This window comes from Xenopus tropicalis, chromosome 5, assembly GCF_000004195.4.
Source record: "Xenopus tropicalis strain Nigerian chromosome 5, UCB_Xtro_10.0, whole genome shotgun sequence".
In the NCBI taxonomy this organism is placed as follows: domain Eukaryota; kingdom Metazoa; phylum Chordata; class Amphibia; order Anura; family Pipidae; genus Xenopus; species Xenopus tropicalis.
The window spans coordinates 1,741,179-1,755,739 of NC_030681.2; the positions used below are offsets into that span (position 1 = coordinate 1,741,179).

Sequence of the window (14,561 nt, forward strand, 5' to 3'; positions counted from 1 at the left end):
CCAACTCTCTCCCCAACCGGCTGTACCTAGTATCCCTACCTACACCTCATTGTGACATAACAAACTGTATAAGTTGGATGAAACTATTAGATATTTCTGTTTATGCTGAAATGTACCCCCTGCCCCCCTCCTACCTGTTGTAGCAAATGCATTGTGTAGGTTAATCTCATCTAGGTGTGTATTGTGTGTAGCCAGCCGGCTCTGTCTGGCCCTCCCCATGTAATTGCCCCTATTGTGAGGGCACACAAAGCCAGACCCCATAGTGACACAATACACATAGTTACCCCTTGTGAGAGCAGTGCTCTGTCTAGTAAATGCAAAAGACTGAACTGGGCATGCTCCCTAGGTGGCTTCCCATAGGCCCAGTGGGATTAGCTATGATTGGCCCCTCTGGAAGCTGCCTTTGGGTTGGCAGAAGGAGCCAAATCCTGTTTTGCATTTACGACAGGGGCTGCTCCCTTTCTGGCTACAAAGGTGGCTACCAAGAGTTCCAAGGAGCCTTTTGTCTGGGGTGTAACCTTAGCTACGGCAGGACCCCCTCCCCTGTGTTCCCTGGAATCTACCTTAGCTGGGGCAAGAAGATTCCCCCCAACTGTGTGTATTTCCCTATTCCCTAAGGAACAGGCTGGCTACCACCTACTGGCTTATGGGAACCTGCTGATGGCTACTTGCCATTTCTCCAATAAACGCCTCATCCTGTGATACCAACTGTTTGCTCTTTGGGTCCTGCCCTATGTCTGGGAACTCACGGCCCTGAGGTTGTGACATAATTTGGTGGCAGCAGTGGGATAGGATCCCAGGACCCAACTGGCACCATGAGCACCCCACCTGGATTCTACGCTGACCCATTGGATCTCTTCGCTTGCATGGATTACTCCTGGACTCCAGAGATCCCTACTGATCCCAGAGAGAGGACCCTGTTCTGGCTGAGATGTGAGTCACTGGGACTATCTGGGGATGAGGGTCTGGCATATGGAGTAGGGCAGTTAGTGGCAGGAGAGGCAGACCTGGAGGATGGGTACTATGTTCTGCAGCGCACCATGCACCAACCAGGTGGGAGATATTGGCACAGTCCCTATACAGTGCTCCCGCTTCCCTGTAGCTTGGCGGAATGGCACAGCCAATGGGAGAGGCTGAATTTCTGTGACTATAGCACCTTTGTGGGTAACCCAGAGGAGGAATTCCATACCCTCTATGCACAGCGCTTCTTTTATATAGGAATGAATGATACAGAGGAACGGAGGGACTGGCTTGCTGACCTGGTGTATCAGGAACTGGAATTGATAAAAGAGTATGGGAGTATCCAGGAATTGGAAAACCAACGCAAGGAAGCACTGAGGGTATGTGCACCATCTTTTTGTGGTTTTCAGCAGGCACAGCCATGTCTTGGTACTGTAGGTCCAAAAGACTTTCACTTACCCCCCAGTACAGTCAGTGCCGGGGTGGGGGAGGAACAAGAAGCTTCCCAAACAACTTTATTTTGGTCCCCAAGTGAAATCCCTGTTTGTTTAGAGTTCAGTGGTTGTGTTACCCCTGGGCTGGCAGAACCCGAGAGTGGGTGCTGCCATTTTAAAGGCTTGGCAGAGGCTGAGGCCTCCCCAAGTGAAATCCCAGTCTGTATGGAGTCCAGTGGTTGTGTTACCCCTGTGCTGGTAGAACCGGAGAGTGGGTGCTGCCACTTTAAAGGCTTGGCAGAGGCTGAGGCCTCCCCAAGTGAAATCCCTAATTGTGTGGAGCCTGGAGCTGCTCAGTTTGAAAAAATCTCCAAGGAGGGAAGAGATGAGGATTCCCCACTACCTGAGTTGTTGCTGGCTGGAGAGGAACAGGACCAAGAGGAAAGCATTGCTCAGGATTCCCCAATGTCTATCAGAGCAGTCAGTTCTGGGAATGGAGTAAGGGGCACCCCAAAAGCACAACGTGTAACCAGGGCAGTTGTTCCGGAAACCCCCTCTGGCAGACAACAAGGCCAGAGAATTACCCCACAGAGAAATAAAACACTGGTGAGTCCCCGTGCTGTCCCTACAATATCTCCCAGATGGAGGGGTCCCCCATTGTGTAATGTTACAGGGACCGGGGCCTTGAGAAAGGTTTGGTGGAACTTAGAATTAAAGGAAAGACAGGGGGATAAACATTTGTCTAATACTCTTTGGGGTCCACTGGTCATTGGGGTCACTTGAAGATGAGTCACCTTGGCCTGACTGCTTGGGGGGGGGGGGAATACAGACTGTACCACCTGGGATTGTTCCCTTCTCCCTGGAAGGCCCCTTTATTGTCCTGGAGGCCAGAACTGTGACATTACAGGGTCGCCCATATGGAGGAGAGAGGGTTAATGACGGCCGCCCTGAAATATCCCTCTTAGATCCTGTGGGTTCTGTTTACACCCCATCTTTTTATTCCTGTTTTGCCAATATGCCCCCCCCAAGGAACTAAAGACTTTTGCTTTATGGGAATTGGCTAGTGAGGCTGCTGGGAACCTGTGTAGGCCCCCAGCAGGCTCACTATTTGGGAAGGGGGAGAAATGTGACATAACAAACTGTATAAGTTGGATGAAACTATTAGATATTTCTGTTTATGCTGAAATGTACCCCCTGCCCCCCTCCTACCTGTTGTAGCAAATGCATTGTGTAGGTTAATCTCATCTAGGTGTGTATTGTGTGTAGCCAGCCGGCTCTGTCTGGCCCTCCCCATGTAATTGCCCCTATTGTGAGGGCACACAGAGCCAGACCCCATAGTGACACAATACACATAGTTACCCCTTGTGAGAGCAGTGCTCTGTCTAGTAAATGCAAAAGACTGAACTGGGCATGCTCACTAGGTGGCTTCCCATAGGCCCAGTGGGATTAGCTATGATTGGCCCCTCTGGAAGCTGCCTTTGGGTTGGCAGAAGGAGCCAAATCCTGTTTTGGTTTTACGACAGGGGCTGCTCCCTTTCTGGCTACAAAGGTGGCTGCCAAGAGTTCCAAGGAGCCTTTTGTCTGGGGTGTAACCTTAGCTACGGCAGGACCCCCTCCCCTGTGTTCCCCTGGAATCTACCTTAGCTGGGGCAAGAAGATTCCCCCCAACTGTGTGTATTTCCCTATTCCCTAAGGAACAAGAGTGCAGGCTGGCTACCACCTACTGGCTTATGGGAACCTGCTGAGGGCTACTTGCCATTTCTCCAATAAACGCCTCATCCTGTGATACCAACTGTTTGCTCTTTGGGTCCTGCCCTATGTCTGGGAACTCACGGCCCTGAGGTTGTGACACTCATCCCAACTCTCTCTCCAACCGGCTGTACCTAGTACCCCTACCTACACCTCATCCCAACTCTCTCTCCAACCGGCTGTACCTAGTACCCCTACCTACACCTCATCCCAACTCTCTCTCCAACCGGCTGTACCTAGTATCCCTACCTACCCCTTATCCCAACTCTCTCTCCAACCGGCTGTACCTAGTATCCCTACCGACACCTCATCCCAACTCTCTCTCCAACCGGCTGTACCTAGTACCCCTACCTACACCTCATCCCAACTCTCTCTCCAACCGGCTGTACCTAGTATCCCTACCTACACCTCATCCCAACTCTCTCTCCAACCGGCTGTACCTAGTATCCCTACCTACCCCTTATCCCAACTCTCTCTCCAACCGGCTGTACCTAGTATCCCTACCGACACCTCATCCCAACTCTCTCTCCAACCGGCTGTACCTAGTATCCCTACCTACACCTCATCCCAACTCTCTCTCCAACCGGCTGTACCTAGTATCCCTACCTACACCTCATCCCAACTCTCTCTCCAACCGGCTGTACCTAGTATCCCTACCTACCCCTTATCCCAACTCTCTCTCCAACCGGCTGTACCTAGTATCCCTACCGACACCTCATCCCAACTCTCTCTCCAACCGGCTGTACCTAGTATCCCTACCTACACCTCATCCCAACTCTCTCTCCAACCGGCTGTACCTAGTATCCCTACCTACACCTCATCCCAACTCTCTCTCCAACCGGCTGTACCTAGTATCCCTACCGACACCTCATCCCAACTCTCTCTCCAACCGGCTGTACCTAGTACCCCTACCTACACCTCATCCCAACTCTCTCTCCAACCGGCTGTACCTAGTATCCCTACCGACACCTCATCCCAACTCTCTCTCCAACTGGCTGTACCTAGTATCCCTACCTACACCTCATCCCAACTCTCTCTCCAACCGGCTGTACCTAGTATCCCTACCTACACCTCATCCCAACTCTCTCTCCAACCGGCTGTACCTAGTACCCTATCCCAACTCTCTCCAACCGGCTGTACCTAGTATCCCTACCTACACCTCATTCCAACTCTCTCTCCAACCGGCTGTACCTAGTATCCCTACCTACACCTCATCCCAACTCTCTCTCAAACCGGCTGTACCTAGTATCCCTACCTACACCTCATCCCAACTCTCTCTCCAACTGGCTGTACCTAGTATCCCTACCTACACCTCATCCCAACTCTCTCTCCAACCGGCTGTACCTAGTATCCCTACCTACACCTCATCCCAACTCTCTCTCCAACTGGCTGTACCTAGTATCCCTACCTACACCTCATCCCAACTCTCTCTCCAACCGGCTGTACCTAGTATCCCTGCCTACACCTCATCCCAACTCTCTCTCCAACCGGCTATACCTAGTATCCCTACCTACACCTCATCCCAACTCTCTCTCCAACTGGCTGTACCTAGTATCCCTACCTACACCTCATCCCAACTCTCTCTCCAACCGGCTGTACCTAGTATCCCTACCTACACCTCATCCCAACTCTCTCTCCAACTGGCTGTACCTAGTATCCCTACCTACACCTCATCCCAACTCTCTCTCCAACTGGCTGTACCTAGTATCCCTACCTACACCTCATCCCAACTCTCTCTCCAACTGGCTGTACCTAGTATCCCTACCTACACCTCATCCCAACTCTCTCTCCAACCGGCTGTACCTAGTATCCCTACCTACACCTCATCCCAACTCTCTCTCCAACTGGCTGTACCTAGTATCCCTACCTACACCTCATCCCAACTCTCTCTCCAACCGGCTGTACCTAGTATCCCTACCTACACCTCATCCCAACTCTCTCTCCAACCGGCTGTACCTAGTATCCCTACCTACACCTCATCCCAACTCTCTCTCCAACCGGCTGTACCTAGTATCCCTACCTACACCTCATCCCAACTCTTTGACTCCCTGACCAGTTACTCGGTTGCTCATTTGCTCACTTGCTCACTTGCTCACTTACTCAGTTACTCAGTTACTCAATTACTCACTTACTCAGTTACTCAGTTACTCACTTACTCACTTACTCAGTTAGTCACCTACTCAGTTACTCACTTACTCAGTTACTCACTTACTCACTTATTCAGTTACTCACTTACTCACTTACTCAGTTAGTCACTTACTCAGTTACTCACTTACTCAGTTACTCACTTACTTAGTTACTCACTTACTCAGTTACTCACTCACTTATTCTGTTACTCACTTACTCAGTTACTCACTTACTCAATTACTCACTTACTCACTTTCTCACTTACTCACTTACTCAGTTACTCACTTACTCAGTTACTCAGTTTCTCAGTTACTCACTTACTCCGTTACTCACTTACTCAATTACTCACTTACTCATTTACTCACTTACTCACTTACTCAGTTACTCACTTACTCACTTACTCAGTTTCTCAGTTACTCACTTACTCAGTTACTCATTTACTCACTTACTCACTTACTCACTCAGTTACTCACTCAGTTACTCACTCAGTTACTCACTCAGTTACTCACTTACTTAGTTACTCACTTACTCACTCACTTACTTACTTGTTACTCACTTACTCAGTTACTCACTTACTCAATTACTCACTTACTCACTTACTCACTTACTCAGTTCCCTTACTTACTCACTTACTCAGTTACTCATTTACTCACTTACTCACTTACTCAGTTACTCACTTACTCAGTTACTCACTCAGTTACTCAGTTACTCAGTTACTCAGTTACTCACTTACTCAGTTCCTCAGTTACTCACTTACTCAGTTACTCATTTACTCACTTACTCACTTACTCACTCAGTTACTCACTTACTCACTTACTCACTCACTTACTCAGTTACTCACTTACTCAGTTACTCACTTACTCAGTTACTCACTTACTCAAATACTCACTTACTCACTTACTCAGTTGCCGGTGAGTGAAGCCTAAATGCCTTCAGTTCAGGGTTACTATTTGGAAATGAAACCTGCAATCCGGTTGGATGAGACGTGTGGAGACGGGGCCTATAGACGCGTGACTTTTCCCAGTCGGAGACTCTCGGGTTCCCAGACAAATCTGCAAGAACAACAGGAATTTTCTTTGGGTGCCAGAGACATTTATTTCCTTCCCTTTACACTGCGAGTCCCAGTGGGAGCGATGATACATCCCATGCAAATAAACACTCGGGGCTCATAGTAACTCACACAGCAAAAACCATCCCCAACGAAAGGTGGGTGGGTCCTAATGGTCCTTCTCAAGATGTGGTAACCAATCACAGCTCTCTCCTAACATAGAGAAATGTGAAATTCAGTTCCCTCTCTGGTCTACCCAGTTGCCTATTGGCTCCCATCCTACAGAGTTGGCACCAACTCTCCTGCATCCCATTGGCTGGGCCTTTAGTAACCATGGAGATGTAACTGTAGAACATGTGGATGAGGATATCTCCATATTATGGGATGTCAGTGAGTCTGGGATATACTTGTTGGGTTATTCCCCTACAGAGTCCCTAGTGACTGTGAAACGCTGCCCCCTGATGGCTACACAAGACTGTAGGTCTCTACAGAACAAAAGCATCTTGTAGCTTTATAAAGTAGTTGGATACAGAATATTTTATGAACCCCATAGTTAGTCGGTGTCGTAACTTGTGGGTCGAAGCAAAGTGGGTTCCATCGAAATCTCCAGTTGGACTGAAATCTGGAACCTAATTGCTCCCCAATCCCAAAAAGGCATTTACCTTCATCCATCCAATCCTACAGTCTTTATCTTGCCCTACTCTCTTCCTCTTGCCCTACTGTCTCCATCTTGCCCTACTGTCCCCATCTTGCCCTACTGTCCCTATCTTGCCCTACTGTCCCCATCTTGCCCTACTGTCCCTATCTTGCCCTACTGTCTCCATCTTGTCCTACTGTCTCCATCTTTCCCTACTGTCTCCATCTTGCCCTACTGTCCCCATCTTGCCCTACTGTCCCCATCTTGCCCTACTGTCTCCATCTGGCCCTACTGTCTCCATCTTGTCCTACTGTCTCCATCTTTCCCTACTGTCTCCATCTTGCCCTACTGTCTCCATCTTTCCCTACTGTCCCCATCTTGCCCTACTGTCTCCATCTTGCCCTACTGTCCCCATCTTTCCCTACTGTCCCCATCTTGCCCTACTGTCTCCATCTTTCCCTACTGTCCCCATCTTGCCCTACTGTCCCCATCTTGCCCTACTGTCCCCATCTTGCCCTACTGTCTCCATCTTGCCCTACTGTCTCCATCTTGTCCTACTGTCTCCATCTTTCCCTACTGTCCCCATCTTGCCCTACTGTCCCCATCTTGCCCTACTGTCCCCATCTTGCCCTACTGTCTCCATCTTGCCCTACTGTCTCCATCTTGTCCTACTGTCTCCATCTTGTCCTACTGTCCCCATCTTGTCCCACTGTCTCCATCTTGCCCTACTGTCTCCATCTTGTCCTACTGTCTCCATCTTTCCCTACTGTCCCCATCTTGCCCTACTGTCTCCATCTTGCCCTACTATCCTCATCTTGCCCTACTGTCCCCATCTTGCCCTACTGTCTCCATCTTGCCCTAATGTCTCCCTCTTGCCCTACTGTCCCCATCTTGCCCTACTGTCTCCATCTTGCCCTACTGTCTCCATCTTGTCCTACTGTCTCCATCTTGCCCTACTGTCCCCATCTTGCCCTACTTTCCCCATTTTGTCCCACTGTCTCCATCTTGCCCTACTGTCTCCATCTTGCCCTACTGTCTCCATCTAGTCCTACTGTCTCCATCTTGTCCCACTGTCTCCATCTTGCCCTACTGTCTCCATCTTGCCCTACTGTCTCCATCTTGCCCTACTTTCCCCATCTTGTCCCACTGTCTCCATCTTGCCCTACTGTCTCCATCTTGCCCTACTGTCTCCATCTTGCCCTACTGTCTCCATCTTGCCCTACTGTCTCCATCTTGTCCTACTGTCTCCATCTTTCCCTACTGTCCCCATCTTGCCCTACTGTCTCCATCTTGCCCTACTATCCTCATCTTGCCCTACTGTCCCCATCTTGCCCTACTGTCTCCATCTTGCCCTACTGTCTCCATCTTGTCCTACTGTCTCCATCTTGCCCTACTGTCCCCATCTTGCCCTACTTTCCCCATTTTGTCCCACTGTCTCCATCTTGCCCTACTGTCTCCATCTTGCCCTACTGTCTCCATCTTGCCCTACTGTCTCCATCTTGTCCCACTGTCTCCATCTTGCCCTATTGTCTCCATCTTGCCCTACTGTCTCCATCTTGCCCTACTGTCTCAATCTTGCCCTACTGTCTCCATACAACTGGGTCTGTGTATGGGTCTGTGTAGGACTCTCCCTGATTCCTGAAATGCTCTCATCAGTTTTACACAGCAGTAGGACTGGGCTGAAGAGCATCTTGTACTACTGTCTCCATCTTGTCCTACTGTCTCCATCTTGCCCTACTGTCTCCATCTTGCCCTACTGTCCCCATCTTGCCCTCCTTTCCCCATCTTGTCCCACTGTCTCCATCTTGCCCTACTGTCTCCATCTTGCCCTACTTTCCCCATCTTGTCCCACTGTCTCCATCTTGCCCTACTGTCTCCATCTTGCCCTACTGTCTCCATCTTGTCCTACTGTCTCCATCTTGCCCTACTGTCTCCATCTTGTCTTACTGTCTCCATCTTTCCCTACTGTCCCCATCTTGCCCTACTGTCTCCATCTTGCCCTACTATCCTCATCTTGCCCTACTGTCCCCATCTTGCTATAATGTCTCCATCTTGCCCTACTGTCTCCATCTTGCCCTACTGTCTCCATCTTGCCCTACTGTCTCCATCTTGTCCTACTGTCTCCATCTTGCCCTACTGTCTCCATCTTGTCCTACTGTCCCCATCTTGTCCTACTGTCCCCATCTTGCCCTACTGTCTCCATCTTGTCCTACTGTCTACATCTTGCCCTACTGTCTCCATCTTGTCCTACTGTCCCCATCTTGTCCTACTGTCTCCATCTTGCCCTACTGTCTCCATCTTGTCCTACTGCCTCCATCTTGCCCTACTGTCTCCATCTTGTCCTACTGTCCCCATCTTGTCCTACTGTCCCCATCTTGCCCTACTTTCCCCATTTTGTCCCACTGTCTCCATCTTGCCCTACTGTCTCCATCTTGTCCCACTGTCTCCATCTTGCCCTACTGTCTCCATCTTGCCCTACTGTCTCCATCTTGCCCTACAGTCTCCATCTTGTCCTACTGTCTCCATCTTGCCCTACTGTCTCCATTTTGTCCTACTGTCTCCATCTTGCCCTACAGTCTCCATCTTGCCCTACTGTCTCCATCTTGTCCTACTGTCTCCATCTCGCCCTACTGTCCCCATCCTGCCCTACTGTTCCCATCTTGCCCTACTGTCTCCATACAACTGGGTCTGTGTAGGGGTCTGTGTAGGACCCTCCCTGATTCCTGAAATGCTCTCATCAGTTTTACACAGCAGTAGGACTGGGCTGAAGAGCATCTTGCCTACTGTCTCCATCTTGCCCTACTGTCTCCATCTTGCCCTACTGTCTCCATCTTGCCCTACTGTCTCCATCTTGCCCCACTGTCTCCATCTTGCCCTACTGTCTCCATCTTGCCCTACTGTCTCCATCTTGTCCTACTGTCTCCATCTCGCCCTAATGTCCCCATCTTGCCCTACTGTCCCCATCTTGTCCTACTGTCTCCATCTTGCCCTACTGTCTCCATCTTGTCCTACTGTCCCCATCTTGCCCTACGATCTCCATCTTGTCCCACTGTCTCCATCTTGTCCCACTGTCTCCATCTTGCCCTACTGTCTCCATCTTGCCCTACTGTCTCCATCTTGCCCTACTGTCCCCATCTTGCCCTACTTTCCCCATTTTGTCCCACTGTCTCCATCTTGCCCTACTGTCTCCATCTTGCCCTACTGTCTCCATCTTGCCCTACTGTCTCCATCTTGTCCCACTGTCTCCATCTTGCCCTATTGTCTCCATCTTACCCTACTGTCTCCATCTTGCCCTACTGTCTCAATCTTGCCCTACTGTCTCCATACAACTGGGTCTGTGTAGGGGTCTGTGTAGGACCCTCCCTGATTCCTGAAATGCTCTCATCAGTTTTACACAGCAGTAGGACTGGGCTGAAGAGCATCTTGTCCTACTGTCTCCATCTTGTCCTACTGTCTCCATCTTGCCCTACTGTCTCCATCTTGCCCTACTGTCCCCATCTTGCCCTTCTTTCCCCATCTTGTCCCACTGTCTCCATCTTGCCCTACTGTCTCCATCTTGCCCTACTTTCCCCATCTTGTCCCACTGTCTCCATCTTGCCCTACTGTCTCCATCTTGCCCTACTGTCTCCATCTTGTCCTACTGTCTCCATCTTGCCCTACTGTCTCCATCTTGTCTTACTGTCTCCATCTTTCCCTACTGTCCCCATCTTGCCCTACTGTCTCCATCTTGCCCTACTATCCTCATCTTGCCCTACTGTCCCCATCTTGCTATAATGTCTCCATCTTGCCCTACTGTCTCCATCTTGCCCTACTGTCTCCATCTTGCCCTACTGTCTCCATCTTGTCCTACTGTCTCCATCTTGCCCTACTGTCTCCATCTTGTCCTACTGTCCCCATCTTGTCCTACTGTCCCCATCTTGCCCTACTGTCTCCATCTTGTCCTACTGTCTACATCTTGCCCTACTGTCTCCATCTTGTCCTACTGTCCCCATCTTGTCCTACTGTCTCCATCTTGCCCTACTGTCTCCATCTTGTCCTACTGTCTCCATCTTGCCCTACTGTCTCCATCTTGTCCTACTGTCCCCATCTTGTCCTACTGTCCCCATCTTGCCCTACTTTCCCCATTTTGTCCCACTGTCTCCATCTTGCCCTACTGTCTCCATCTTGTCCCACTGTCTCCATCTTGCCCTACTGTCTCCATCTTGCCCTACTGTCTCCATTTTGTCCTACTGTCTCCATCTTGCCCTACAGTCTCCATCTTGCCCTACTGTCTCCATCTTGTCCTACTGTCTCCATCTCGCCCTACTGTCCCCATCCTGCCCTACTGTCCCCATCTTGCCCTACTGTCTCCATCTTGCCCTACTGTCTCCATCTTGTCCTACTGTCCCCATCTTGCCCTACTGTCTCCATCTTGTCCCACTGTCTCCATCTTGCCCTACTGTCTCCATCTTGCCCTACTGTCTCCATCTTGCCCTACTGTCTCCATCTTGCCCTACTGTCTCCATACAACTGGGTCTGTGTAGGGGTCTGTGTAGGACCCTCCCTGATTCCTGAAATGCTCTCATCAGTTTTACACAGCAGTAGGACTGGGCTGAAGAGCATCTTGCCCTACTGTCTCCATCTTGCCCTACTGTCTCCATCTTGCCCTACTGTCTCCATCTTGCCCTACTGTCTCCATCTTGCCCCACTGTCTCCATCTTGCCCTACTGTCTCCATCTTGCCCTACTGTCTCCATCTTGTCCTACTGTCTCCATCTCGCCCTAATGTCCCCATCTTGCCCTACTGTCTCCATCTTGTCCTACTGTCTCCATCTTGCCCTACTGTCTCCATCTTGTCCCACTGTCTCCATCTTGTCCCACTGTCTCCATCTTGCTCTACTGTCTCCATCTTGCCCTACTGTCTCCATCTTGTCCCACTGTCTCCATCTTGCCCTATTGTCTCCATCTTGCCCTACTGTCTCCATCTTGCCCTACTGTCTCCATCTTGCCCTACTGTCTCCATCTTGCCCTACTGTCTCCATCTTGTCCCACTGTCTCCATCTTGCCCTATTGTCTCCATCTTGCCCTACTGTCTCCATCTTGCCCTACTGTCTCAATCTTGCCCTACTGTCTCCATACAACTGGGTCTGTGTAGGGGTCTGTGTAGGACCCTCCCTGATTCCTGAAATGCTCTCATCAGTTTTACACAGCAGTAGGACTGGGCTGAAGAGCATCTTGTACTACTGTCTCCATCTTGTCCTACTGTCTCCATCTTGCCCTACTGTCTCCATCTTGCCCTACTGTCCCCATCTTGCCCTTCTTTCCCCATCTTGTCCCACTGTCTCCATCTTGCCCTACTGTCTCCATCTTGCCCTACTTTCCCCATCTTGTCCCACTGTCTCCATCTTGCCCTACTGTCTCCATCTTGCCCTACTTTCCCCATCTTGTCCCACTGTCTCCATCTTGCCCTACTGTCTCCATCTTGCCCTACTTTCCCCATCTTGTCCCACTGTCTCCATCTTGCCCTACTGTCTCCATCTTGTCCCACTGTCTCCATCTTGTCCTACTGTCCCCATCTTGCCCTACGATCTCCATCTTGTCCCACTGTCTCCATCTTGTCCCACTGTCTCCATCTTGCCCTAATGTCTCCATCTTGCCCTACTGTCTCCATCTTGCCCTACTGTCTCCATCTTGCCCTACTGTCTCCATCTTGCCCTACTGTCTCCATACAACTGGGTCTGTGTAGGGGTCTGTGTAGGACCCTCCCTGATTCCTGAAATGCTCTCATCAGTTTTACACAGCAGCAGGACTGGGCTGAAGAGCTCACCGTCTATGTTTGCAATCTATTTAGTGTCTCATCTCCAATATCCAGACCTGGCCTCTCTGTACAGGGGCAGATGGGGTTAAAGAAACAAAGCTCACGTGCCCACTGAAGGGGGACAGGGTTTTCCAGGCGCGGAGAAGAGACTCACTGGTGCACAATGGAGAGGCCCCTGAGCTGATCAAAGGCTTCTGCTTCCCTGGGGGGGGGGGGGCGGTATTAACTCACTGGGAACCAGAACCTTGTTATTGATCAGAAAATGGGCACTTACCCTTTAATACCGAGACCCCAATGTTCTGTAACATTAGACCAGTTTGTTTTAGAAATCCCTACAGAAAAGGGGAGATATTTCCCAGCATTCCGTGGGTGAACTACAGGTTTAGAAATTGTGACCCACGCAAGACCCAGAGATCGAGACGGACCCCAAAACAGGGAAGGTGGGGCCCCTTTTGGATGGTAGAAATGACATAAAGTTCTCGGACAATGTTGGTTCCTGTCCCGGTTTCATGTCCAGTCCCCAGGGTGTCGGGGTGAGTTCACCCTAATGTTGGTCTCTCTGGGCTTCAGATTGGGCTTCCAGGACTATCTAGGGGCACCAATAGGAATTCCCATAAACTTGGTACCAGTGAGTCATGTTGCCCCCCCCCAGAATGTTCTGATCACCCCTTGATAAATGTGCCCCTGGGGTTAAATAAGCCCTAATGGCGGGTCAGGGTGGGAAGGGGACATGGAGGTAAGTCCATTTGGCTGATGAGGGTACTGGGTAATTTGGATATGAACGCTAGGGGGGGGCCATTAAGCTTTACTTTTGCCTGTTTCAAGCTGTTTGGGCCCAAGTGGACCAGGAATGGAAGGGCCAAACTTGACGATGTTGAACCACTTATTACTGGAGCCAATCAGATCAGGTTCTGACGGATTTGGCTACAAGTCTGTACTGGCCAATGTGCTGCTATTTGGCCACTGGTTAGATCTGCAGGTCTGGACTGGGCTGAACCTCGGGGCCACATCGGACCTTTCCCAGATAAAAGCCCCGCGGACACAACAAATACGAGTGCGACCCGGTGACTCCGTTTGTCCCCTGAAGTTTCCCAATCGTTGTGTTTCCGAGAGAAAATCCCAGTTTTCCCAGGAGCAGAAACTTATATTTATCTCTGGGAACCCGTGGGCTGGGATTTAACCCTTCCAGTGGCGGGTTGGGAGCATTAGACGTGGCACGGTGCCAGCGGGCACAACTGTCATGGGAGTAAATAATTATCCGGATACTGGTACCGTGACCCCCCCACCAGTCAGCCAGGCACCGTCTGCTTTTCCTCGTACATAATGTCCCTACTCCCCCCATTCCCCTCATTGCCCCCAAGGCATTGGGCTCCCAAGGGCCCAGAAAGTGACATCAGTGCAATGACAATTGGTTCTGAATGCAGTGGGATAACAAGAAGTAACTGCGCCCCACAGAGAAATCCTTATAGGCCCCCCGGAACTTTGGCAATGGGACATTTTTTATAAGTTTATATTGAAACCACTTAGTGCCCAGTGGGGGCAAAGGCCAAGAAGTGTCCCACAAGCCAAGAAGGTGTCCCACCAGCCAAGAAGGTGTCCCACCAACCAGGAAGGTGTTCCACAAGCCAAGAAGGTGTCCCAAAAGCCAATAAGGTGTCCCACAAGCCAAGAAGGTGTCCCACAAGCCAAGAAGGTGTCCCACAAGCCAGAAAGGTGTCCCATCAGCCAAGAGGGTGTCCCAAAAGCCAGGAAGGTGTCCCACAAGCCAAGAGGGTGTCCCACAAGCCAAGAAGGTGTCCCACAAGCCAAG

The 14,561-nt window shown here is 50.5% G+C and overlaps 1 protein-coding gene across 1 annotated transcript; it reads left to right on the forward strand.

Annotated features, from left to right (window-relative positions):
* Positions 1–531: 531 nt before the first annotated feature.
* LOC105946181 lies at positions 532–2,545 on the forward strand. Its single transcript, XM_031902866.1, has one exon. The coding sequence runs from the start codon at positions 816–818 to the stop codon at positions 2,175–2,177; it is 1,362 nt and encodes a 453-aa protein (XP_031758726.1). The 5' UTR covers positions 532–815; the 3' UTR covers positions 2,178–2,545.
* Positions 2,546–14,561: the final 12,016 nt, after the last annotated feature.